The following is a 25,687-nucleotide window of genomic DNA, read 5'->3' on the forward strand; positions in this document are numbered from 1 at the left end:
TATTGGCCCAGCAAACAATGTGTACATTCTGTGACATTTTTTAAAGAAGATCAGCAGACCACTACTGCCGATGCTGGAGTCAGAGATAACACTTTGTGGAGCTGGAGGAACACAGCAGGCCAGGCAGCATCAGAGGAGCAGGAAAGCTGACGTTTCAGTTTGGGACCTTTTTTCAGAACAGGGGAGGGGGAAGGGAGCTCTGAAATAAATAGAGGAGGGGTGTGGCTGGGGAGGGTAGGTGGCATGGTGATAGAGAATGCAGGAAGGCAGTACTGGGGATTGGTCAGTGAGGTGGGAGAGACAGATAGATGGGAGAGATGATAGACAGGTTGTGTCAGGTCAAGAAGGCGAGGATGAGGGGAAGGGTTGGTCACGGAATGATGATGAGGGGTGGGGAGATTTTGATACTGATGAAATCCATGTTTAGGCCATTGGGCTATAGGCTCCCACACCTTCCATATTGGACAGGGGTTCACCTTCACATCCATCAATTTAATTTACTGTATCTGCTGTGGCCTCCTCTACATCAGTGAGACAATGTGGAGACTCAGAGACCACTTTGTAGAGCATCTGTGCTCAGTTCATGACAAATGACAACACCATCCAGTCATAAACCACTTTAGCTCCCCCTCCCACTCCCTGGATGACATGTTCATCATGGGCCCCCACTACTGTCACAATGACACCACCCGCAAACTAGAGGAGCAGGCCTCATCCCATGACCAAACCTCCCTCTTATCCCCACCTCCTTGACTTGGCACAATCTGTCCATCTTCTCCCCCACCCATCCAACCCCACACTTCACTGATCAAACTCCACCACTGCCTACCTGCACTCATCTATCACCATCCCACCTACCTTCCCCAGCCCTACCCCTCCTCTCTCTATTTATTTCCGAGCTCCATTCCCCCTCCCTATTTCTGAAGAAGGGTCCTCACCCAAAACATCAACTTTCCTGCTCCTCTGATGCTGCCTGGCTTTGTTGTCATCCTCCAGCTCCACTCTGTGTTATCAGCAGACCACTGAACAGGTACAGCAATCACCTTGGTGGGACTGTCTCTCAAAGGTGCAAAGGTGTAGGTGCAGCAAGGGGTTTAGATCAAGGGAAAGCTGTTTTTGTGAGAGAGTGATTGAATGAGGAAGGGGGTTTGGGAAGACGGGCTGCTGTGTAAATGATTCTTTAGAGATGAGGGATATAATGGATATATCCTCCCAATTTCAATTAGTGAGAGGTAGAAACTTATGATTATATAAATCTATTTCTCTATCATGTGTAGTCATCAAGATTTATAAAACATGTAGCTATTAGAGAAGTAGCTAAACACAAACTACCTCTAGGCATGCACACAAAAGCTGGTACATCTGAAAAGACTGGTCTCGGCAAAACACATAGAGCTATAGAGTCATAGAAATGTACAGCATGGAAACAGACCCTTCCGTCCAACGGTCCATGCCGACCAGACATCCTAAATAAATCTAGTCCCATTTGGTAGCTTTTGGCCTATTTCCCTCTAAATCCTTCCTATTCATGTATTCATCTAGATGCCTTTTAAATGTTGTAATTGTACCAGCCTCCACCACCTCCTCTGGAAGCTTATTCCATACATATACCACCCTCTGTGTGAAAAAGTTTCCCCTTAGGTCCCTTTTAAATCTTTCCACTCTCTCCTTAAACTTACGTCCTCTAGCTTTTTTTTCCCCCTTCCCCAAGAAAAGACCTTGTCTGTTCACCCTATCCATGCCTCCTCATGATTTTATAAACCTCTATAAGGTCACCCCAACCTTCAACTCTTCAGGGAAAATAGCTCCAGTCTATTCAGCCTCTCCCTATAGCTCAAATGCTCCAACCCTATAGCTACAACATGACCTATCAACTCCTATATTCAATGCACTGGCCAATAAATTCCAGTACACCAAATACCTGCTTCATTATTCTATCTACCTGTGAGTGCATCATCAAGGAACTATGAACCTACATCCCAAGATCTCTTTCTTCATAACATTTCCCAAGACCCTACCATTAACTGAATAAGTCCTGCCCTGATTTGCCTTTCCAAAAGGCAGCACCTCACATTTATCTAAGGTAAACTCCATCTGCCACTTCTCAGCCTATCAGCCAATCTGATCAAAGTCCCATTGCACCCTGAGATAACCTTCTTTGCTGTCCACTAGACCACTGACTTTGGTGTTGTCAGCAAACCTACTAACCATTTCTCTTATATTCACATTGTGAGGAATAGTTCCCACTGGCAGAAAGGAGAAAACTCAGAAGACACTGATTTAAGGAGATTTGCAAAAGAAAGAACATGGGACATGAGAAAGGACTTTTTTATGCAACTGGACTAAATGACCATAGAGAGTAGTGGAGGCAGATACCATCAGCTGTTTCATTAGGAAACCATATAAACAGTGAAAGTTAGATACGACCAGGGAGTGGGACTAGCTGAAATACAATTGCGAGGGTCTCACATGGACGCTCTGTGCGGTAGCCATCCTATGTTTCTATTCGTCCCTTTCTTTAAAATCTGTGAAAAATGTAAACTTAACACATTTTCAAATAAACGATTTGTAAACACTTTAGAGTTGATTTTGAAAAATTTACACCTTACACGGTGTCTTTTCACAATGGTCACAAGAATTTTAATTAACAAGTCTCCCATTGAAGACAAAAAAAAGTAACTGCTGCTTTTGCTAGTACACTGGACTTTTGCATTTGGGATTTGAGGTTGAGTCTAGTGTATAGTGACATGATGAAATTCTCCCTCTTCCTGATGAAGTAATAATTTATAAGTAAAAGGAGAATGCATTTTTTAAATACATTTGTGGGATGTGGGTGTTGCTGGCTGGGCCAACATGTATTGCCCACGCCTAATTGCCTTTGAGAACGTGGTGGTGAGCTGCCTTCTTGAACTGCTGCAGTCCACCTGCTGTAGGTTGACCCACAATGCCCTTAGGGAGGGAATTCCAGGATTTTGACCCAGCAACAGTGATGGAAGAGTGATATATTTCCAAGTCAGGATGGTGACTGCCTTGGAGGAGAACTTGGAGGTGATGGTGTTCCCATATATCTGCTGCCCTAGTCCTTCCAGATGGAAGTGGTCGTGGGTTTGGAAGGTGCTGTCTGAGGAATTTTGGTGAATTTCTGCATTGCATCTTCTAGATAGTACTGCTACTACTAATCAAATTCATTGTGATGATAATACAGCTTTAAGAGATGTATTTTGTCCTAGTTTTTTTTTGTGAATTGAGGTTGAAACAGAGGTACAGAGCAGTCTGTTCTAAGTCAATAAATAAACAGCTGGTTGGGCGTTGGGGTTATTTTTAAAGCTGGAACAATAGAAACAGCTTGAATGGGTGGGGTCAACCTCCCGCAGAACCAGGATTTTAATTTAACTTTCAGTAGCTGTTGGGGTTTGGAAGCTGCTATACATCACTGCCTGCTTCAACAAAACACTTCGGTTCTCTCTCTCTCTCTCAGAATTTTCTCTTGATATTCTTTCCTTATGGACTGGAGAATTACATGTGAGATAATCAATTTTATTGAATTTGCCTTTGCTAAGGGTATGTTTCTGGAATGTTAATGTATTGTAACAGTTGCAATTTAGTCATTAAATAATCTATTATTCTGTTAAGTTTTCCCATAGATTTAAATTATTGCAATTCCTTTTTCTTTTGTTTGTATTTTTACTATAGTGTATGAATAAAGTGTGTTTTGCTTCAAATCTGGTAGTCTCACCAATTGAACTGTATCTGGAACACAATGCCTTACATTTGCCTTTAAAAATAAGAAAAAGTTGAGGCCTAGGCCACCTTCTTACAATAGTTTGAGAGGGTTTGATCTGATCTTTAATAATTTCCAGGAAAGCAAGAGTTAACTACATTTCTGAAGAAGAGTAAGTCATATTAGACTGTTTCTCATTGCATGCTGCCAGACCTGCTGGGTTTTTTTCCAGCACTTTGTGTATCAATAACAGGTCTCTCCTGAAAGTACAGGACACAGCAGGAATGATGTATGCATTTGATTGAGTACTCAGGCCCACTCACCTTGGTTAAAGCAGTCAGTGCTTCCTCAACTTCATTAGTCTTCCTGCAAATCCTGGCCAAAAGCATCAGATATTTGACATCATTCATCATGGTGGCTAAATTGTTTTCTGAAATAGAGTAATGTCTAACAATAGTACTTGCCAGAGAAGAGGTGACCGATATCCTGTTTGCCTTATCAATAAAAGATATAGCTATGTTTGTTCATCTATTTTGTCATCTTCCTTCTCAATCCAAATAAGAGTCCTGCAAATTATTTTGCCATTCTGCAATACTATTATTTTGGATTCACAATTATTTCTCATTTTCAACCAGGATTTTAGAATTTCTCAATTCCCTTGTTTCCTTGTTTCTTGTTCTTATTATCTACTAGCTCTTAAAATCTATGCTATAAGTCACCTAACTGATAATTTCTGTCTTATCTGGTTCTTCCCACAGTATAATGTAATGGTTAAACTCAGTGACTGGTTTTTAATCTAATAAACATGACCATAAAACCATTGGTCTGCTCCACCATTCAGTGAGATCATGGATGATATGGTATTCATCAAGTCCACCTTCCTGTCTTTTTCCCTTTACCCTTGATTCCATTCCTGACTAAAAATATATCTATCTCAGCCTAGAATATAAGGACATATCTCAGCAACCCTCTGTGGTAAAGAATTCCACTGATTCAATATCCTCAAGGAAAAGAAATTCTTCCTCATTTCTGTATTAAATGTACTAATCTTTATTCTGAAATTATTCCCTCTGGTCCTAGACTCTCCTCCCAAGGGAGATAATCTTTCTGCGTCTACCTTGTCAAATTCCCTAAGAATGTTGTACCTTTTAAATAGATTGTCTCATTCTTTTATATTTCCAATGCATACAGGCCCAACCTACTCATCCACTCCTCATTTGAAAGTCTCTCCCTACCTGGTATCAGCCCAGTGAATCCTCTCTGGACCACCTCAAATGCCAGAATATCTTGCCATAGATAAAGGACCCGAAACAAACCATGGCATTTGAGCTGTGGTCTGATGAGTGCTTTATATATTTTTACAAAGCACTCCTACTTTTGCATTGCATTCCCCTTGAAATAGGGACCTAAATTCCATTTGGCTTCCATAATTTCTCCATTTAAATAATATTCAGCTCCTCTATTCTTTCTTAAAATGTGCATAACTTCACATTTTCTTGCGTTATATTCTCTTTGGGCCGAGGGGCTGTAGTGCGCTATAATGTTCTATGTTCTATCTGCCAAGTTTTTGCCCATTCACTTAATGTGTTTATATTCCTTTACAAACTCTGTCAGCCTCACCGCTGGCCTTTCCACCTACTTTAGTGTAACCCGCAAACTTAGCCATAGTAAATTCACTTCCCTCTTCCAGGTCATAGAGATGTATAGCATGGAAGCAGACCTTTCGGTCCAACTTGACCATGCTGTCCAAATATCCTAAATCAATCTAGTTGCATTTGCCAGCATTTGGTTCATATCCATCTAAACTCTTCCTATTCATATATCCATCCAGATGCCTTTTAAATGTTGTTATTGTATGAACCTCCACCACTTCCTCTGGCAACTCATTCCATACACATACCATCCTCTGCCTGAAAAAGTTGCCCCTTAGGACCCTTTTAAGTCTTTCCATTCTCACCTTAAAGCTATGATCTCTAGTTCTGGACTCCCCTACCCTAGGAAACAGTCATAGAACATAGAACATGTGGTGGAGGTTCATGCAAGTCCTTGGCTATTCACCTTATCCACGCCCCTCATGATTTTATAAACGTCTATAAGGTCACTCCTCAGCCTCTGACACTCCAGGGAAAATATCCCCAGCCTATCCAGCATCTCCCTATAACTCAAACCCTCCAACCCTGGTAACATCCTTGTAAATATTTTTGGAACCCTATCAAGTTTGACAACTTCGTTCCTACAACTGGGAGACCAAAATTGAATACAGTATTCCAAAAGTGGCCTAACCACAGTCATTGATATATATTGTGAATAATTGTGGCCCCAGCAGTGATCCCTGTAGCATCCCACCATTTACAAGTTGCCATTCCAAAATGTTCCCCTTATCCCAATTCTCTGTCTTCTATTAGTCAGCCAAACTGCTGTCCATTATTAAGTAGCCTAATATGTGTTGCCTTCTGAGAATCTAAATATATTGCATCCACTGCTTACCCTTTATTTGTTCTGCTTGTTATCGCCTCAAAGAATTCTAGTAAACTTGGCGGGTATGATTTCCCCCTTCATGAAGCCATGCTATCTCTGCTTAATCATATTATACATTTCTAACTGTTCTGCATTTGCATTGGTATTCACAAAGGAATAGGACATGGAAGTGAAAAAGAAATTGTGACTGTACTTGCTGCACATTTCTCTACATACTGCCATACAGCTGTCAATGAGTTGTCAATAGGGAATTGAAGAGAAACGTGGTGTTTGCTGTGGATTAATCAGTAGTATCCTTCCTCTGATACTGAGGTCTCAGGTTCAAGTCCCAGTTCCAGGGTTTGAGCATGTTAAAACCCAAGTTGCCTCTTCACTACTAAGGGAGCTCTGCATTGTCAGAGATCCTATCTCTTGGGTGACCAGTCAATAAATGTCGAGCTGGAAAAGCACAGCAGATCAGACAGCATCCAACAAGCAGGGAAGTCAATGTTTTGGGCTGAAACCCTTCATCAGGACTGGAAAATTATTGGAGATTATTCTTAGGGATAACCAAATCATTTTTATAATTTACAGAAAGAGAGCTCAAAGAGTATGTATCACAGGTTATTTGCAGTTCAAGAGGAACAAGATACAATTACAACATTTAAAAGTTTTCTGATGGATATATGAGTAGGAAGAGTTTAGACGGATATCAGCCAAATGCTGACAAATGAGACTAGATTAATTTAGGATATCTGGTTAGTTAGGCTGAAGGGCCTGTTTCCATGCTGTACATCTCTATGACTGTATGACTCTAAGAGATAGAAATTCAGAAATGCGCTGATTATAGTAGTGAGGTAGTTGGAAAGACCTCTCAGATTTCCTAGAAGGAGCAGGAAAAGCCTCACCCCTTCATTTTCTTGGCATTTTTAACCACATTCGATGACATCCTTTTTAGAGGTTTAACAAATTTGAGAGACCTCTCAGTGGAGAATTGGAAAAGAGGGATTTGAAGGATTAATTGTCTTTTTTAATTCAATGTTCATGTGAAGGAAGTAATTACAGCATAGATGACAACTAGGCTGATAACCCTGAGGAGTATAGTTATTTAAAGACCACCTGATTCATAAATTTTTACAATCTTCTTTAACCGACTTCAGAATCATCTGCAGTTTTCAAGTACATTCTAAAGCTGAGGAAAATAACTAAACAGTCAGTGAAACGGAGGTGATGTCAGATATAGATATCGTCTACGTGGCACTTTTGAGTATGATTCCCATACCCGCTAAAGAAATGGGGTTTTATATGTTCTCATCTTCCTTGCCTGAACAGTAGGACTGTTGTCTCTGACAGAGAGGTTACAGGGTCCAGAATGTCCAGAGACCTCAACATATAAACTGGCCAGACACTCCAATATTATACTGAGGGAATGCTATGCTGTTACAAGTTCTGTCTTTCAGGTGAGATGTTAAACTGAGTCCTTTCAGCTTTTCCAAATGTAAAATAAATCATTACAACATTCTTGGAAGAACAGCAGGGTTGATCTGGTGTCCTGATTAACATTTATCCCTCAAACAACCTCACAGACCTATTTGTTGGACCTTGTTGTGCCCAAATTTCAGTAAGCACACCTCAAAAACACCCCATTAGCTGTTAAGTGCTTTGAAATTGTATGAACATAAATTGTTTCTTCTGGATCAAGCTTTAGGAAGAGTATATTAACATAAAGACATGGATACTAGATATTAGAACTATTCTTCTGAATAAAATGTGGCCACTTGTTAATTTTAAATACGAAGATGGTAGATTTTATTTCTAAACATAGGTGATAAGAGATATGGAGCAAAGGCGGTCAATTACAGTTTAATCATGATCTCATATAACAGGCTGAAGGGTTAAATGGTGTTTTGTTCCTATTGTCTGCAAATTACTTCACATGACAGAATATGCTCCAAAGTGCTGTCTGAAAACTTTACCAGTGAGTTATTTTTGCTGTGGTAACCCCATAACAAAATAAGTCTTTGTGTCTCACCTACTAGTCTTTAGCCATACTTTTTGAGCCTTGAAATTACACTTTGTGTTGAAAGTGCAATTGTTTTTGGGTGTGCTATTTTAACACACATTTTATCCCGCCTACTTTAAAAGTTCTTATTTTAATAGATAACCCCCTTCTTAAAATAGTAGGCAGAGGAATGTCATGCGACCACAAGAATGCTGCTCTGCTAAAACCGCTTACAATGATTTCCCGGCTTTGGTTTCAAACTAAATCACTGATAACACAACAGTACAGATTTTGTTCATAGCTCTTCCTTGCTATCATTACTACAGAGCATTGGAATTATCATCAGAAGCTTTTTCCACACATTATCTTGAACTTGTAACGTTTGTCATTGTGCACATTTGGATCTAGGACATTAGCCTCAAGAAGTGAAAAAGAAAATGTAACTGTACTTGATGTACATTCCTCTATGTGCTGCCATACAGCTGTCAATGAGTTGTCAACACAGAATTCAAGAGAAATGTGGTATTTGCTGTGACTTAATCAGTAGAATCCCTCCTCTGATACTGAGATCTCAGGCTCAAGATCCTGCTCCAGGGTTTGAGCACATTACAACCCAATGTTGACCCTTCACTACTAAGAAAGCACTGCATTGTCAGAGGTGCTATCTCTTGGGTGACCAGCTAAACTGAGACCTCACCAGTTTATTGGGGGATGTCAAGATCCCTCGACACTAATTCAAAGAAAGACAGTGGAGTTATTCATTGCATTTTTGTGTTTATATCCGTCAAAGTCAGAAGTCACACAACAACAGGTTATAGTCCGACAGGTTTATTTGAAATCACAAGCTTTTGAAGCACTGCTCCTTCATCAGGTGTAGCACTTCACCTGAAGAAGGGGCTGCGCTCCAAAAGCCTGTGATTTGAAATAAACCTGTTGGGCTATAACCTGGTGTCCTGTGACTTCTGACTTTGTCCACCCCAGTCCAACACCGGCACCTCCACATCACACATATCCTTCAATCAACATCTGGATGTGAGTTTGCTCGCTGAGCTGGAAGGTTAGTTTTCAGACGTTTCGTCACCATTCTAGGTAACATCATCAGTGAGCCTCCAACGAAGCGCTGCTGTTATGTCCCGCTTTCTATTTATCTGTTTAGGTTTCCTTGGGTTGGTGATGTCGTTTCCTGTTCTTTTTCTCAGAGGATGGTAGATTGGCTCCAAATCAATGTGTTTGTGATGGAGTTCCGGTTGGAATGCCATGCTTCTAGGAATTCTCGTGCGTGTCTCTGTTTGGTTTGTCCTAGGATGGATGTGTTGTCCCAATCAAAGTGGTGTCCTTCCTCATCTGTATGTAAGGATACAAGTGATAGTGGGTCATGTTGTTTTGTGACTAGTTGATGTTCATGTATCCTGGTGGCTAGATTTCTGCCTGTTTGTCCAATGTAATGTTTGTCACAGTTCTTGCAAGGTATTTTGTAGATGCAAGAACTGTGACAAATACTACTTTGGACAAACAGGCAGAAAGCTAGTCACCAGGATACATGAACATCAACTAGCCACAAAACGACATGACCCACTATCACTCATATCCTTACACACAAATGAGGAAGGACACCACTTTGATTGGGACAACACATCCATCCTAGGGCAAGCCAAACAGAGACACGCACGAGAATTCCTAGAAGCATGGCATTCCAACCGGAACTCCATCAACAAACACATTGATTTGGAGCCAATCTACCATCCCCTGAGAAAAAGTACAGGAAATGACATCACCAACCCGAGGAAACCTAAACAGATAAATAGAAAGCGGGACATAACACCAGCGCTTTGTTGAAGGCTGACTGATGATGTTACCTAGAATGGTGACGAAACGTCTGAAAACTAACCTTCCAGCTCAGCGAGCAAACTCACATCCAGAACCTCAACCTGAGCTACAAATCTTCTCAAAACTCGCTTCAATCAACATCTTAAAAAATGTTGACACAATACAGATGCAAGTCTGTGACACCAAAACCACCAAAATAGAAGCAGGAGTTTAGAATACAGAGTTCGCTTTCACAAGGAGTGCTTGAGTTGACCAGCATTGAAGCCTTTGTGGGGAAGCTAGATTAAGTACTTAAGGTGACGATGGTGTAATGATTACATCTCTAAACTACTAATTAAATGCCAGCTAATACTCTGAGTAGCAGTTTAAATTAAAATCTAGTCTCCGGTGATAATGACCGTGAAACTGTCATTGATTGTTGGAAAACGCCATCTCTTAATGGCCTTTTGGAAGAGAAATCTGCCAAGACAAAGAAGGAATAAAGTCTAGCTACCTGCAATGTTCTGTTTTAAAATTTTTCTTCCTAACAGTACTGTGAGATTATCTACACCCCAAGGACCGCTGCAGTTCAAGAAGGCAGCTCACCACCACCATCTCCAGGCCAATTAGAGATGAATAAATGAATTTTAAAATGCAGGAAGAGTTAAGTTTGGAGGATATTCATGACAAGTATAAACACCAATAAGGACCCAGTTGGACCAAGTAGTCTGTGTCTGTGGTGTAAATTCTATATAGATCTGCACAAGTTCCCTCAACTACAGTAAACATCAGTTTCTCTACAGGAAAGTGTAACATAAATCAACTTACTGAAATCATGTTCAAGGGCCTTTCTCAGCACTTTCTTTGCCTTTTCAAATAGTCTCAGTTTCAGAAGGAGTTCTGCCAGGTCATGGCACAAGAAGTCCTGTCCACCTACTTTTAGTGCAGTTTCAAAATAATGAATAGCCTGAAAATGAGATGAAAGTATACAAATCACTCTGATTTAGCTTCATTCTTATGAAACTGGCATATAAAAACAAGTGAGATTTTAATATGCAATAAGAAATATATTCAGCACAGCAGGGAATATAGATTGCACAACTTAGCCCAGGTGTCACGTAGTAACTTGCCAAAGTTGATCGCTGTTCTCTATTGAATGATCTTATCACAGCAGACAGAGATTGAACGTGGTGCAAGGGAAAATGGGACTTGGTGGCCAATCTGAGTTTGTTTGTTCCATACTTTTGCAGGTCAAATAAAAACATGTCTTAGCATGGCATGGCATTCAATCAGCATGCCTTGTGGAATATTAATGATGGGAGGAATGCTCATTGCCCATGTGTTAAAACTAATTATGCTGAACGTGTCACACTGAGAGATGAAAGCAAGGAGGAGACATGAAAAGTTATTGGTGGATAGGATCAGGGTAAACCCTAAGGCTTTCAAAAGGTATTTAAGGAATAAAAGAATGATGAAAGTAAGATTAGGCCCAATCAAGGATAGTAGTGGTAAGTTGTGTGTGGAGTCAGATGAGATAGGGGAAGCGCTAAATGAATATTTTTCAACAGTATTCACTCTAGAAAATGACAATGTTGTCAAGGAGAATACTAAGATACAGGCTACTAGACTAGGTGGGATGGAGGTTCACAAGGAAGAGGTATTAGAAATCCTTCAGAGGGTGAAGATAGATAAGTCTCCTGGGCCGGATGGGATTTATCCTCGGATCCTCTGGGAAGCCAGGGAGGAGATTGCCGAGCCTTTGGCATTGATCTCTAACTCGTCATTGTCTACAGGAATAGTGCCAGATGACTGGAGGATAGCAAATGTGGTTCCCCTGTTCAAGAAGGGGAGTAGAGACAACCCTGGTAATTATAGACCAGTGAGCCTTACCTCAGTTGTTGGTAAAGTGTTGGAAAAGGTTATAAGGGATAGGATTTATAATCATCTAGAAAAGAATAAATTGATTAGGGATAGTCAGCACGGTTTTGTGAAGGGAAGGTCGTGCCTCACAAACCTTATTGAGTTCTTTGAGAAGGTGACCAAACAGGTAGATGAGAGTAAACTGGTTGATGTGGTGTATATGGATTTCAGCAAGGCGTTCGATAAGGTTCCCCACAATAAGCTATTGTACAAAATGCGGAGGAATGGAATTGTGGGAGATATGGCAGTTTGGATCGGGAATTGGCTTGGTGAAAGAAGACAGAGGGTGGTAGTTGATGGAAAATGTTCATCCTGGAGACCAGTTACTAGTGGTGTACCGCAAGGGTCGGTGTTGGGTCCACTGCTGTTTGTCATTTTTATAAATGACCTGGATGAGGGCGTAGAAGGATGGGTTAGTAAATTTGCAGATGACACTAAGGTTGGTGGAGTTGTGGATAGTGACGAAGGATGCTGTAGGTTGCAGAGAGACATAGATAAGCTGCAGAGCTGGGCTGAGAGGTGGCAAATGGAGTTTAATGCAGACAAGTGTGAGGTGATGCACTTTGGTAGGAGTAACCAGAAGGCAAAGTACTGGGCTAATGGTAAGGTTCTTAGTAGTGTAGATGAGCAGAGAGATCTCAGTGTCCATGTACACAGATCCTTGAAAGTTGCCACCCAGGTTGACAGGGCTGTTAAGAAGGCATACGGTGTTTTAGCTTTTATTAATAGAGGGATCGAGTTCCGGAACCAAGAGGTTATGGTGAAGCTGTACAAAACTCTGGTGCGGCCGCACTTGGAGTATTGTGTACAGTTCTGGTCACCGCATTATAAGAAGGATGTGGAAGCTTTGGAAAGGGTGTAGAGGAGATTTACTAGGATGTTGCCTGGTATGGAGGGAAGGTCTGATGAGGAAAGGCTGAGGGACTTGAGGCTGTTTTAATTAGAGAGAAGAAGGTTGAGAGGTGACTTAATTGAAACATATAAAATAATCAGAGGGTTAGATAGGGTGGATAGGGAGAGTCTTTTTCCTAGGATGGTGATGGCGAGCATGAGGGGGCATAGCTTTAAATTGAGGGGTGAAAGATATAGGACAGATGTCAGAGGTAGTTTCTTTACTCAGAGAGTAGTAAGGGTATGGAACGCTTTGCCTGCAGCAGTAGTAGATTCGCCAACTTTAGGTACGTTTAAGTCGTCATTGGATAAGCATATGGACGTACATGGAATAGTGTAGGTTAAATGGGCTTGAGATCGGTATGACAGATCGGCACAACATCGAGGGTCGAAGGGCCTCTACTGTGCTGTAATGTTCTCTGTTCTATGTTCAAATGCTCTCAACAGGAACAACAGAGATAATTCAGGGCAGTGAGAAAGAGGAGTTCCTTTATGAAGTTTAGAACTTGGATCTGAATACAATGCAGCACAATGTTCCAATGTAATTTAAATAGATAATTGCCTATAAGGGGTTTTACGTCATGAAAAGTCACCAGAGAAAGCAAAAGAAATATAATAATGCAAACCATGGTTTAAAAAAATATGTAACCGGACCATTTCCTTTTAAAAGAAATGGACAATGTGGCCTGTCATTATAGTATTGCTTTGAGTCTGGATTTTTGAATTTGAACTTTTTCTGTGTGACTGAGGGGTCTTAATGATTAACTTCTAAGTATTTCTGTAGTGATTACTAATTATTATTAATATTATCCAATGAGACACTATCTAAAAACTGGACATATCAGAGGTCTTTACTAGCTTTATGTGGGAGAAAACTGCATCAAGTGTGGGTAGGAAGAATCCAACTGAGTCACAGAAACCTAAATGAGTCTGCAATCAATGGAAGGGTCAGCTTAGGTGGTTTTATGACTAGATGGTAGTTGTATTCTGGCATTATGGGTGGCATGGTGGCTCAGTAGTTAGCACTGCTGCGTCACATTGAATCCATTCTTGGGCAACTGTCTGTCTTTGCATGTGTCTGAGTGGGTTTTGTCCCATAGTCCAAAGAAATGCAGGTTAAGTGGATTAGCCATGGGGAATGCAGAGTTACAGAGATGAGGTGGGCCTGTGTACGATGGATCTTTGAAGGGTCAGCATGGACTTGAATGGCTTACTTCCGTGCCATAGGGATTCCATGATCCCAGCTGGTGTTGTTACTGGACAAGTAAAATCCCAGACTAAAATGTGGCATGTTAGATTATGTTTTGTTTGGTCTTATGGGGGTGAGCTCTCACCATTTTTTTAAAAAGTCTACTCATGGGATGTGGATGTCACTGACAGACTAGCAGTTATTGCCCTAGTTGCCCTCAAGAAGGTGGGGGTGAACAAGTCCTTCTTGAACTATTGCAGTCCATGTGCTGTAATTAGAGCCACAATGTCATTAGGGAGGGAATTCCAGGATTTCAACCCAACGACAGGGAAGGAACAGCAACATAAGTTCATGTCAGGATGAGCGTGGCTTGGAATTTGCAGTTGGTGGTGTTCCCATGTATCTGTTGCACTGCGCTTTTAGATGGGTGTTATGGATTTCGAAGGTGCTATCCAAGTAACCCTGGTGAATTTCTGCAGTGCATCTTATACCTATCCTGATAAATACTGCTGCTACCTTGGTTTGTATATGTAATGTCTGGATGGTGTCTGCTTCTTGAGTGTTGTTGGAGCTGTAGCCATCCAGGCATATGGTGAGTATTCCATCACACCCTTGACTTGTATCTTGTAGATGGTGAGAAGTTTTTCGGGAGTTAGAAGGCAAATTACTCACTGCATATTCTTAGCCTCTAACCTGCATTTGTAGCCATTGTAATTATGTGACTTGTCCCGTTCAATTTCTGACCAATGGTGTCATATTGATAATTGATGATTTAGAGATTGTAATGCACTTGAATGTCATGGGATGATTTTTAGGTTATCTCTTATTGGAAATGATCATTGCCTCATATTTGTGTGGCATGAATGTTACTTGCTACTTTTTATCCCAAGCCTGGATATTGTCAAGGTCTTGGTGCGCTTGGACATGGACTGCTGTAGCATAAGCACACATTGCTGCAGATTTGGTTTTAACAATGAACCAAAAGTTTATTATGCAAAAAGGAATGAAGATAGAATAGAACAAGACAAAAATATTTGCACAAAGCACATACTTAAAGGTTTCAAAACAGACAATAAATACATAGTCCCATTAATCCCAAAAGCATTCCATTATAGTACTCAAATATCAGATAGAACACCTTTCTCTATCTTACAGAGGGTTTGACTTCCCTGTGGCTATAATTCCGAGTAATGGGAATCTCTTCCTTGATTCATTATATAACTGAGCTTAAACTTTTTCAGCTTTCAAATAAGGCCTGCAGTGTTTTAGCTAAACACTTCTGGCCTGGAGCCTTGACTAGATTCCTTACACTAAGGTAACCTATTTTCAACAATTCTAAACTATCTTCTCCCTTTCTCAAGAATAGCTGCTTTGCACACCTAACTTCAGCTGACGTGTAGAACTGCCCAAATTGAAACTAGACTAAAACTATTTTGCTAAGATATGAATTCTTCCCTAATAAAAAAAACATAATCTCTGTGCTTCCAAGCTAAAGCCCAATGCATAATTGTTTGATATTCATTCATAGAAATCTCCCATTGTCAACATACCCCATAACTCTCTAGTAAGACTTTGCTGTCACATTTTTAATGAAATCACCATGGCTACAGAAATAATTGCAAATTAATCATTAAACACCCTCAGGCATGCAAACTAAGTTCAAATTCAAAAATCCAAACTCAGAAAGAAATTATACTGAAGTATATATATGTTACACACTTCATATCACAATGGCAACATGTTTGAGCATTCTAATGTTGGATGTTGAAGCATTTATTTATTTGGAATACAATTACGCTGTTGAAGCATTAGTTTGCTGGGTGTAAAGTAACAAAAATTTGCTGCTAATTTTATTGTTAAATTTCTTTTCCCTTCTTTAATCCTTAAAGTGGGTAATTTTCCTGGAATATTTTCAAATCTATACACGTTTTATGTCTGTAAGCACAGACACAAATAAATACAACCTTTTGAGGGAACCATCAATTTGTTCCCTTGTAGTTTATGAGTCAAAACTAACCCCAAGTCAAATGAGTGTTTTATGAAAGATAGTAAGTCTTACACTTTCCTACGTGTAGAGATAACTTCCTTTAAGGATATCTAGATGAACACTATTCACCTTTAATTAAATTTCTAGATGATACACAATCCACTTCAAATACACATGCATGTGATGGAAGGTGGTTGAGAATAGGGACAGCCTGGGCTGTGAAGCTCCCTTGCATATCCACTCCGTGATTGAATAAAAGTTTCAGGAGAATAGTGGTACAACTAGAGGAAAAGGACTCAAGGAGCCTTGAACTTTCTAGTTTCATGTGTAAAATGATTTGGATGTGAACATAGGAAGTATGGTTAGCAAGTATGCAGATGACATCAAAATTGGTGGTGTAGTGGACCTTGATCAGATGAGCAGACAGGCCTGGGATTGGCAGATTGAGTTTAATTTAGATAAATGTGAGGTGCTGCATTTTGGTAGGGCAAATCCAGAAAGAACATACACTTAATTGTAAGAACCTGGGGAGTGTTGCCAAACTAAGAGTGCAGGTTCATAGTTCCTGGAAAGTAGAGTCGCAAGTAGAAAGGGTAATGAAGAAAGCATTTGGTATGCTTGCCTTTATTGGTCAGTGCATTGAGTATGGGAGTTCGGATCATGTTGTTGCTAAAAAAGGACATTGGTTAGGCCACTTTTGGAAGATTGTGTTCAGTTCTGTTCTCCCTTCTATAGGAAAGATGTTGTTGAACTTGAAAGGGTTCAGAAAAAATTTACAAGGATGTTGCCAGGCTTGGAGGGTTTGAGTTATGAGGAAAGGCTGAATAGGCTGGGGCTATTTTCCCTGGAGCATTGGAGGCTGAGGGGTGACCTTATAGAATTTTATAAAAGCATGAAGTTTTTGGATAGGGTGAATAGCCAAGGCCTTTTCCCCAGGATAGAGAAGTCCAAAACTTAGAGGGCATAGGTTTAAGATGAGAGTGGAAAGATTTGAAAGTGATCTAAGGGGCAACGTTTTGATGCAGAGGGTGGTGCGTTTATGAACTGAGCTGCCAGAGATGGTGGTGGAGGCTGGTAAAATTACAACATTTAAAAGGCATCTGAAGGGATACATGAACAGGAAGGGTGTAGAGGGATATGGGCCAAACACTGGCAAATGAGACTAGATTAATTTAGGATATCTGGTCGACATGGATGAGTTGGAGCGAAGGGTCTGTTTCCATACTGTACATCTCTATGACCCAATGACTTAAAAAGTTAAGAATTGGTGTTCCTTGCACTTAATGAGCTTCTTGTCTGATAGCTTGGCAAAATATACTGTCTTCATGTTTCTTTTGACTTTGAAAGTAAAGGTCTTAGTCTTGCAAGGGAGCTAAATGATATTCCTCAATAGTCACAAACAATGCAACAAGGACCCAAGTTCACATTAATGTATTTAAAAGTACTGCAAAGTCTTCACAATGAACATGAATAACACTAAGCAATGCTGAAGAACATAAACCCAATTACACAGAAAAAAATGTGTTCCCCATACCTTGGTGTAGTGGTGAGTCTTAACTAATGCTCGCCCAATCTTTCTCACCAAATGTCCGTCATGAGAGTTTTTCTTCAAGACCTGTTCATATACCTCTATTGCTTTCTCTGGCTAAGATAAATCATAAAGATTTCCTCTGATCAAAACGGGAACAAGAGTAATAGGACGCACAGATACAACACATTAAACACATAAAAGCACCCCAGTAGCTTCACAGATGAATAAAGAGGCCTTATTTCCCCTCAAAAATTAAAAGCTTTGGGAAGGGAACCAAAGGCTTGAATGAAACTGATGAATTTATGGAGTAAGTTCCAGGGCTCAGCTTTCAAACCCGGTATGAGGATAGAATTTCATATTACTGACTTTTGCCTTTAACTCTTTCAACGATGTGGACATCGCTGGCAAGGCCAGCATTTGTAACCCATCCTTATTTGTCCTTGATGCGAGTGGCTTGCTAGACCATTTCAGAGGGCAGCTAACAGTCATAGACCCATAGAGACATACAGCATGGAAATGGACCCTTCAGTCCAACTAGTCCATGCCAACCATGTTCCCAAACTAAACTAGTCTCACCTACCTGCATTTGGCCCATATCCCACCAAACCTTTCTATTCATGTGCATATCCAAATGTCTTTTAAATACTGTAACTGTACCCACATTCTCCACTTTGTTTCAGTTCTTTCCACAGATTACATGCTAATAATAGGGAAGACCAATAAGGAGCACTTTGAGAACTTAGGCATGGTCCTTAGATGTTTCTCCCAGGTGGCCATAAACCTTAAAAGGGAAAAATGTGTGTTTCATACACCCCAACTGACCTACTTGGACTACAGAAATGACAAGATGTCAGCGGTTACACCCAATGGAAGATAAAATGAGGGTGATCAAAGGTGCCCCGACTCCCACATCTACACTGGAACATAGGTCTATCCCTGGGCTGCTGAATTATTATGGAAAATTCATACATAACCTGGCCTTTATCCTGGCACCTTTGCACAACTCCTAAATCAGGGTTGGCCTTGCAAATGGTCATGTAGCCAAGCCATTGATTTCAGGAAGGTGAAGAAACAGCTATCATTCTCTAAGGAGAAAATAAGGACTGCAGATGCTGGAAGCCAGAGTCTATAGGAGTGAGGCTGATAAAGTGGGTCAGACAGCATCCGAGGAGCAGGTAAGTCAATGTTTTGGACCAAAACCCTTTGTCCAAACATTGATTTACCTCTGTTCCTCAGATGCTGTCTGACTTGCTGTACTTTTCCAGCCACACACCTATAGACTCCATCATCCTCTAAAGTGTTGGCACTCTATGATTCCAGTCAAGATCTGGTATTAACATGCAGTGCCTCCTCCCAAGTATGGGGTTGTATTAGCTCGTAGGTGGCCCAATGGAGAGGAACACCCAATAGCTTATGCATTTAGGACTTTGGCTAATACAGAGCATAAATAAGCGCAGAGAGAAGGATGGAAGGTTTGGCAGTAATATTTGGAGTCAAGAGGTTCCACCATTACCTTTACATATGTAAATTTGTAATAATAATGGACAACAAACCCCTGCTAGGTCTACAGAAGGAGGACAGGCATTGCTGCCCATAGCTTCAGGCCGAATTCAGCGGTGGGCTCTAATACTAAGTGCGTACAATTAAATGTTGGAACAATGTGGATGCATTGAGCTGCCTCCCACTGTCAGATACACCACTGCTGGTGCTGCCAATGGAAGAGTCCATAATATCAAGCACATTGTAGCAGGTTTGGAGTCACATGTAGGTGATCCCAGGTAAAGATGGTTGATTTCCGCGTCTAAACTGTTCTAACAACAATTGATAGTAGTTGTCATAGTCACCATGACTGAAACCAGATTCCAATTTCAGATTCATGAACTGAATTCAACTTCCACCAGCTGCTGCATTGGGACTCGAATCCAGGTCCCTAGAGCATTTGTTTGAGACTCTGGATTGCCTCGATCCAGTGACATTATCATTACACCACTGTTTACCCCAACCTTTGCCAGTTCTTCTGCTCCATATGAAGGTGCGATGTTGCCTAAGGAGCATTGAGGCCATCACCATAGCTGTCCATCATAGCACAATCAGTAACCAATTATAAAACCATAAGACATATGTGCAGATGTAGGCCATTCAGACCATTGAGTCTGTACCACAATTCAATGAGATCATGGCTAATCTGATAATCCTCAACTCCATTTTTCTGCCTTTTCCCCATAACCCTTGAATCCCTTGCTGATGAAAAAGAATCTGTCTAACTCAGCCTTGAATATACTTAATCTCCCAGTCTCAACAGCTCTCTGTGGGAAAGAATTCCATAGATTCTTAACCTTCTGACAGAAAAATTCCTTTTCATTTGTCTTAAATGTGCAAAGTCTTATTCTGACATTATGCTCCCTGGTCTTAGACTTTCCCACAAGGATAACAAACAACCTTTCTACATCTATCCTGTCAAATCCCCCAAAAGTCTTGTATGTTTCAGTAAGGTTGCCCTTCATTCTTCTGAACTCCATTGAGTACAGGCTCAATCCAGTCAACTTCTCCTCATAAGACAGTTCCCCAAACCTGGTATCAGCCTGGATGTGAGTTTGCTCGCTGAGCTGGAAGGTTAGTTTTCAGACGTTTCGTCACCTTTTTTTATTTGAAAAAATATACTTTATTCATAAGATGTACAAAAAATAAAACATATTTATACACCTACCCAGTCACGCAAGCCGCTCCAGGTTACCCAGGGGGTATATACACCAACTAAAGGGAAAAAAAAACAAAGCAAAGAAAATACCCCGGCAGTCATCACCCCGCACAGTCCCCGTTGGCCCCCTGACCAGTTGGGGAAGGCGCCAGCTGGGTCCAGTTACCAGATAGGGCCCTTTTTTCCATTCTGGACGAGGGGTTTCATACAGTGGTCTTTCCCCACCGCGCCTTGGCGGCGGCTGCCCCAAGCTTTAGCGTGTCCCTCAGCACGTAGTCCTGGACCTTGGAGTGCGCCAGTCTGCAACATTCGGTCGGGGTCAGTTCTTTCAGCTGGCAGACCAGCAAGTTGCGGGCAGACCAAAGAGCGTCTTTCACTGCATTGATGGTCCTCCAGGCGCAGTTGATGTTGGTCTCAGTGTGCATCCTGGGGAACAGCCCATAGAGCACAGAGTCCCGTGTCACGGAGCTGCTCGGGACGGACCTCGACAAATACCACTGCATCCCCCTCCAGACCTCCTGCGCATAGGCACACTCCAGAAGGAGGTGATCAACAGTCTCGTCCCCCCCGCAGCCACCTCAAGGGCAGCGTGCGGTGGCGCAGAGATTCCGGGCGTGCATAAAGGATCTCACTGGCAGAGCCCCTCTCACCACCAGCCAAGCAATGTCCTCGTGCTTGTTTGAAAGTTCTGGCGATGAGACATTCTGCCAAACGACTTTGGCAGTCTGCGTGGGGAACCACACGACGGTATCCACCCTCTCCTTTTCCCGAAGGGTCTCGAGGATACTACGTGCTGACCACTGCCTGACGGCCTTGTGGTCAAAGGTGTTTCCCTTCAAAAATTTCTCCAGGAAGGACAGGTGGTACGGGACGGTCCAACTACTCGGAGCGTTCCGCGGCAACGAGGCCAGGCCCATCCTTCGCAACACCGGGGACAGGTAGAACCTCAGTACGTAGTGACACTTGGTGCTTGCGTACTGAGGATCTACGCACAGCTTGATGCAGCCGCACACAAAGGTAGCCATCAGGGCGAGGGTGGCGTTCGGTACGCCCTTTCCCCCATTTTCCAGGTCTTTGTACATGATGTCCCTGCGGACCCGGTCCATCCACGAACCCCAAATGAAGTGGAAGATGGCCCGGGTGACCACAGCAGCGCAGGTCCAGGGAATAGGCCAGGCCTGCGCCACATACAACAGTACTGAAAGACCCTCGCACCTTACAACCAGGTTCTTACCCGCGATGGAGTGGGACCGGAGTGTCCACCTGCCAAGTTTCTGCTTCAGTTTGGTGATACGCTCCTCCCAAGTCTTAGTGCATGCCCCAGCTCCACCGAACCAAACACCCAGCACCTTCAGGTAGTCTGTCCTGACGGTGAAGGGGATGAAGGAGCGGTCATTCCAGTTCCCGAAGAACATGACCTCCCTCTTACCCCTATTGACTTTGGCACCTGAGGCCAGTTCAAACTGGCCGCAGATGTCCAACAGCCTACTCACCGACCGACGATCGGTGCAGAAGACGGCGACGTCGTCCATGTACAGGGAGGTCTTGACCTGAAGGCCTCCGCTGCCTGGGATAGTCACGCCCTTCAGGCTCACGTCCTTCCTGATGGATGCGGCGAAGGGCTCCACACAGCACACGAACAAGGCAGGAGAGAGCGGGCAGCCCTGCCTGACTCCAGATCTGATGGGAGAACTGTCTGATTCCCACCCGTTGATCGAGACTGCACTAGCGATGTTGGTGTAGAGCAACCAGATCCAATTGCGGATGCCCTCCCCGAACCCCAATTTGGAGAGCATGTCCCTCATGTAAGCATGAGAGACCCTGTCAAAGGCCTTCTCCTGGTTGAGGCTGACGAGGCAGGTGTCCACCCGCCTGTCCTGCACGTAGGCGATCGTATCCCTGATGAGCACGAGTCTCTCAGCGATCTTCCTGCCCGCCACAGCACAGGTTTGGTCAGGGTGAATCACCGACTCCAGGACAGACCTGACCCAGTTGGCTATGACCTTGGCCAGGATTTTGTAGTCCACATTCAATAGTGAAATGGGACGCCAATTCTTAATTTCTTCCCTCTCCCCCTTCCTCTTGTAAATGAGGGTGATGATGCCCTTCCTCATGGACTTGCACATTTCCCCTGCCCGAAGCGCACTATCGTACACCTCCAGCAGGTCCTGGCCAACCAGGTTCCACAGAGCGGAATACAGCTTGACCGGTAAGCCGTCGCTCCCGGGAGTCTTATTCCTCTCCAAGGACTTGAGGACTCTGGTCAGCTCGTCCAGGGATATCGGCCGGTCCAGCCACTCCCTCGTGCCGTCGTCTAAGACCTCCGTGATAGACGACAGGAACGACTCAGAGGCCGTGCTGTCCGTGGGCTTCGCATCGTACAGTCCGGCATAGAAGGACCTGTTGATCCTCAAAATGTCGGGCCGAGATGACGTCACCAAGTCGTCGTCCTCCTTCAGCTGGCTAAGCACAGAGCTCTCTTTGTGCACCTTCTGAAAGAAGAAACGCGAACACATCTCGTCCTGCTCCACGGAGCGGACCCTGGACCGGAAGATTATCCTGGAGGCCTCCGCGGCGAAGAGTGAAGCTTGCTGGCCCCTCACCTCGCAGAGGTCCTCCATGACATCGACCCCCATCAACTGCAGATGGAGCAGGTTCTGCATCCTTTTCTGGAGTCGCGACAGCTTTCGCCGCCTCTCTCTCGCCTTCCAAACACCCTTGAGGACAAAGAACCTCTTGATGTTCTCCTTCACCGTCTCCCGCCAGTCGCCCGAAGACTCAAAGAGGGGTTTCATGGTTCTCCAACCAGCGTACTCCCTCTTAAGCTCCTCTACGTTCTCTGGGGTCAACAGAGTCATGTTGAGCTTCCACGTCCCCTTGCCGGCCGGCTGGTCGTCCTGCAAGTGACAGTCGGCCAACAGGAGGCAGTGGTTGGAGAAGAACACCGGCTCGACGCCAGTGGACCTGACCGAGAACGTCCGTGACACAAACAGGAAGTCTATCCTTGAGCGGATAGACCCATCTGGCCGCGACAAGGTGTATCTCCGCTGCGGTCCGTCTGCAGGGGTGCTGAAGACGTCGAGCAGCTTGGCGTCCTTCACCGTGCCCATCAGGAATCTGAACGTGACGTCCAGTTGACTCCCCCCGCTCGCTGTCCCCACGCCCGATCTTCCATCTGCATCGATGATGCAGTTGAAGTCTCCGCCGAGGATGACTGGGCTGGACGTAGCCAGCAGGGGTTGAAGCCGCTGCAGGACGGCCAACCGCTCACTCCGTACCGCTGGGGCGTACACGTTGGTCAGCCTCAGGGGAGCGTTCCTGTAGGTGACATCAGCCACGAGGAGGCCCCCCCCCCCACCTCCTGAACTTGAGAGATGAAGTTGCGCCCCCGCAGCAGAATAACCAGGCCCGAGGAGCGACAGTCGTTACCCCCCGACCAGATCAAAGGCCCACAGGTCCAGGCCCCGGACCATTTCCTGTACCTGCTGAGGTGCGGTATCCCGCACTCCTGCAGAAACAGGAGGACCGCCTTGACGGTTGTCAGGTAGGCCAACGTGGACACACATCTTGCGGTGGACTTGACGCTGCGCACATTATTGCTCGCAACCCGTACCCCCATTGTGGGCAGTGACCGCAGTACCGTCCCCAAGTCCAAGGTCCAGCCCCTCCATCTGTCCCTTCATGCCCATTGCCCAGGCTAACTGCTGGACGCTCACCAGGCTCAGGAAACTGTCCGTGCTGCCTTCTGGGTGGCATCCCCCCATCAGGGGTACGGAGGCAGGAGAGTCCGGCTCTGGGTTAGGCTGGGGACATGCTGTTTTCTCCTTCCCGGGCCCCAGCAGCGTGTGGCTGGGTGTCGGAGGGAGCCTCAAGATGCCTCCTGTCACCTGGAAGCGGGATGCTGCTTTCCTTCTCCCTTGAGATCTTTAGCTTCTGCTTTGGGCGGGCCTCCTCCGAATCTCCCTCGTCAGAGGAGCTCTTATAGCCCCCCTGTCGCTGCCTCTTCCCGCCTGATGGTTGCGGTGCCTGGGCCCGCCGGTGCGCCTTCCTCCTCGCTTTCCGGACCGTCGTCCACTCCCCTGGGTCACCTGTCGCCTCCTCCATCGACTCCGGGTTGTCGGGGGGGAGCGGAGCCTGCAGGGGTGCTTTGCTGGCCTCGGGTCCGTCCTGCGGGGCTGGGCCCTCCTGCACGACCTGGCCCCCCTGCACGTTAGGGGGATCCTTGCAGGGCCCTGGTGCCTTCCTCTCCCCCGGGGGGGCTTGCCCCGCATTGCCCCTGCCAGCGACCTGGGTGTAGGTGGTCCCTCGCCGCAGGCATGCCCTATAGAGGTGGCCCGCTTCCCCGCAAAGGTTGCAGCTTTTTTCTTGTGGGCAATCCTTTGCAAGGTGTCCCTCCTCCCTGCAGATGGTGGATTTGCAGTCGGCCGCCACGTGACCTGACCTACCGCAGGCATGGTAGACTTTAGGTTGCCCTGCTTGGGTCAGGTAGCTCTTGCTCCCGCCGATCGCCAAGCTGGACGGTGGGTGTACAATGTTCCCGTCCACTCCCATCCTCAGCGTCACCTTGACCTGTCTCTTACTGGTCCAGATGCCGAAGGGGTCCATGATGTTGGTTAGGTCCCCTTCCACCTTCACGTACCTTCCAAGGAAGGTCAGGACATCAACTGCTGGCACATGCGGGTTGTACGTGTACAGTCACCATACGGCTCCTCTGTGCTGGCATCACAAACAGTGGGACAGCGGTCAATACAGAGAGGGGGCCCTCACCTCCTTTCTCCTTGAAAACCTCCAGGAAGCGCTCGCAAAGCTTGGCACTCCTGAAGGCTACATCGTAGAAACCTCCTCCGGGGAAATCCTACAGGCAGTAAATGTCCACAGCAGCAAACCCACAACAGTCCAACAGGACCCTCTTCAGGAAGAAGGTGCGGTCCACAGGTGCACCTTCATCCACCTTCTTCACGCAGAGAGGTGGCAAATGGAGATGAATGAGGACAAGTGTGAGGTGATGCACTTTGGTAGGAGTAACCAGAAGGCAAAGTACTGGGCTAATGGTAAGATTCTTAGTAGTGTAGATGACCAGAGAGATCTTGGTGTCCATGTACACAGATCCTTGAAAGTTGTCACCCAGGTTGACAGGGCTGTTAAGAAGGCATACAGTGTTTTAACTTTTAGTAATAGAGGGATCGAGTTCCGGAACCAAGAGGTTATGCTGCAGCTGTACAAAACTCTGGTGCGGCCGCACTTGGAGTATTGCGTACAGTTCTGGTCACTGCATTATAAGAAGGATGTGGAAGCTTTGGAAAGGGTGCAGAGGAGATTTACTAGGATGTTGCCTGGTACAGACGGAAGGTCTTACGAGGAAAGGCTGAGGGACTTGAGGCTGTTTTCATTAGAGAGAAGAAGGTTGAGAGGTGACATAATTGAGACATATAAGATAATCAGAGGGTTAGATAAGTTGGATAGGGAGAGCCTTTTTCCTAGTAAG

At 44.3% G+C, this 25,687-nt stretch overlaps 1 protein-coding gene across 1 annotated transcript in view; it reads right to left on the minus strand.

The window, feature by feature from the left end:
- Positions 1 to 25,687, minus strand: part of LOC125462908 (tetratricopeptide repeat protein 21B-like) — a 122,402-nt gene that overhangs the window by 35,530 nt on the left and 61,185 nt on the right. The window contains exons 16-18 of the mRNA XM_059640004.1: positions 17,508 to 17,618; positions 10,815 to 10,953; positions 4,045 to 4,151 (exon numbers count right to left, since the gene is read on the minus strand). Of these exons, the coding sequence (XP_059495987.1) occupies positions 4,045 to 4,151; positions 10,815 to 10,953; positions 17,508 to 17,618 (357 nt within the window). The remainder of the gene's footprint in view (positions 1 to 4,044; positions 4,152 to 10,814; positions 10,954 to 17,507; positions 17,619 to 25,687) is intronic.

This window comes from Stegostoma tigrinum, chromosome 2 (assembly GCF_030684315.1).
Source record: "Stegostoma tigrinum isolate sSteTig4 chromosome 2, sSteTig4.hap1, whole genome shotgun sequence".
NCBI lineage: Eukaryota > Metazoa > Chordata > Chondrichthyes > Orectolobiformes > Stegostomatidae > Stegostoma > Stegostoma tigrinum.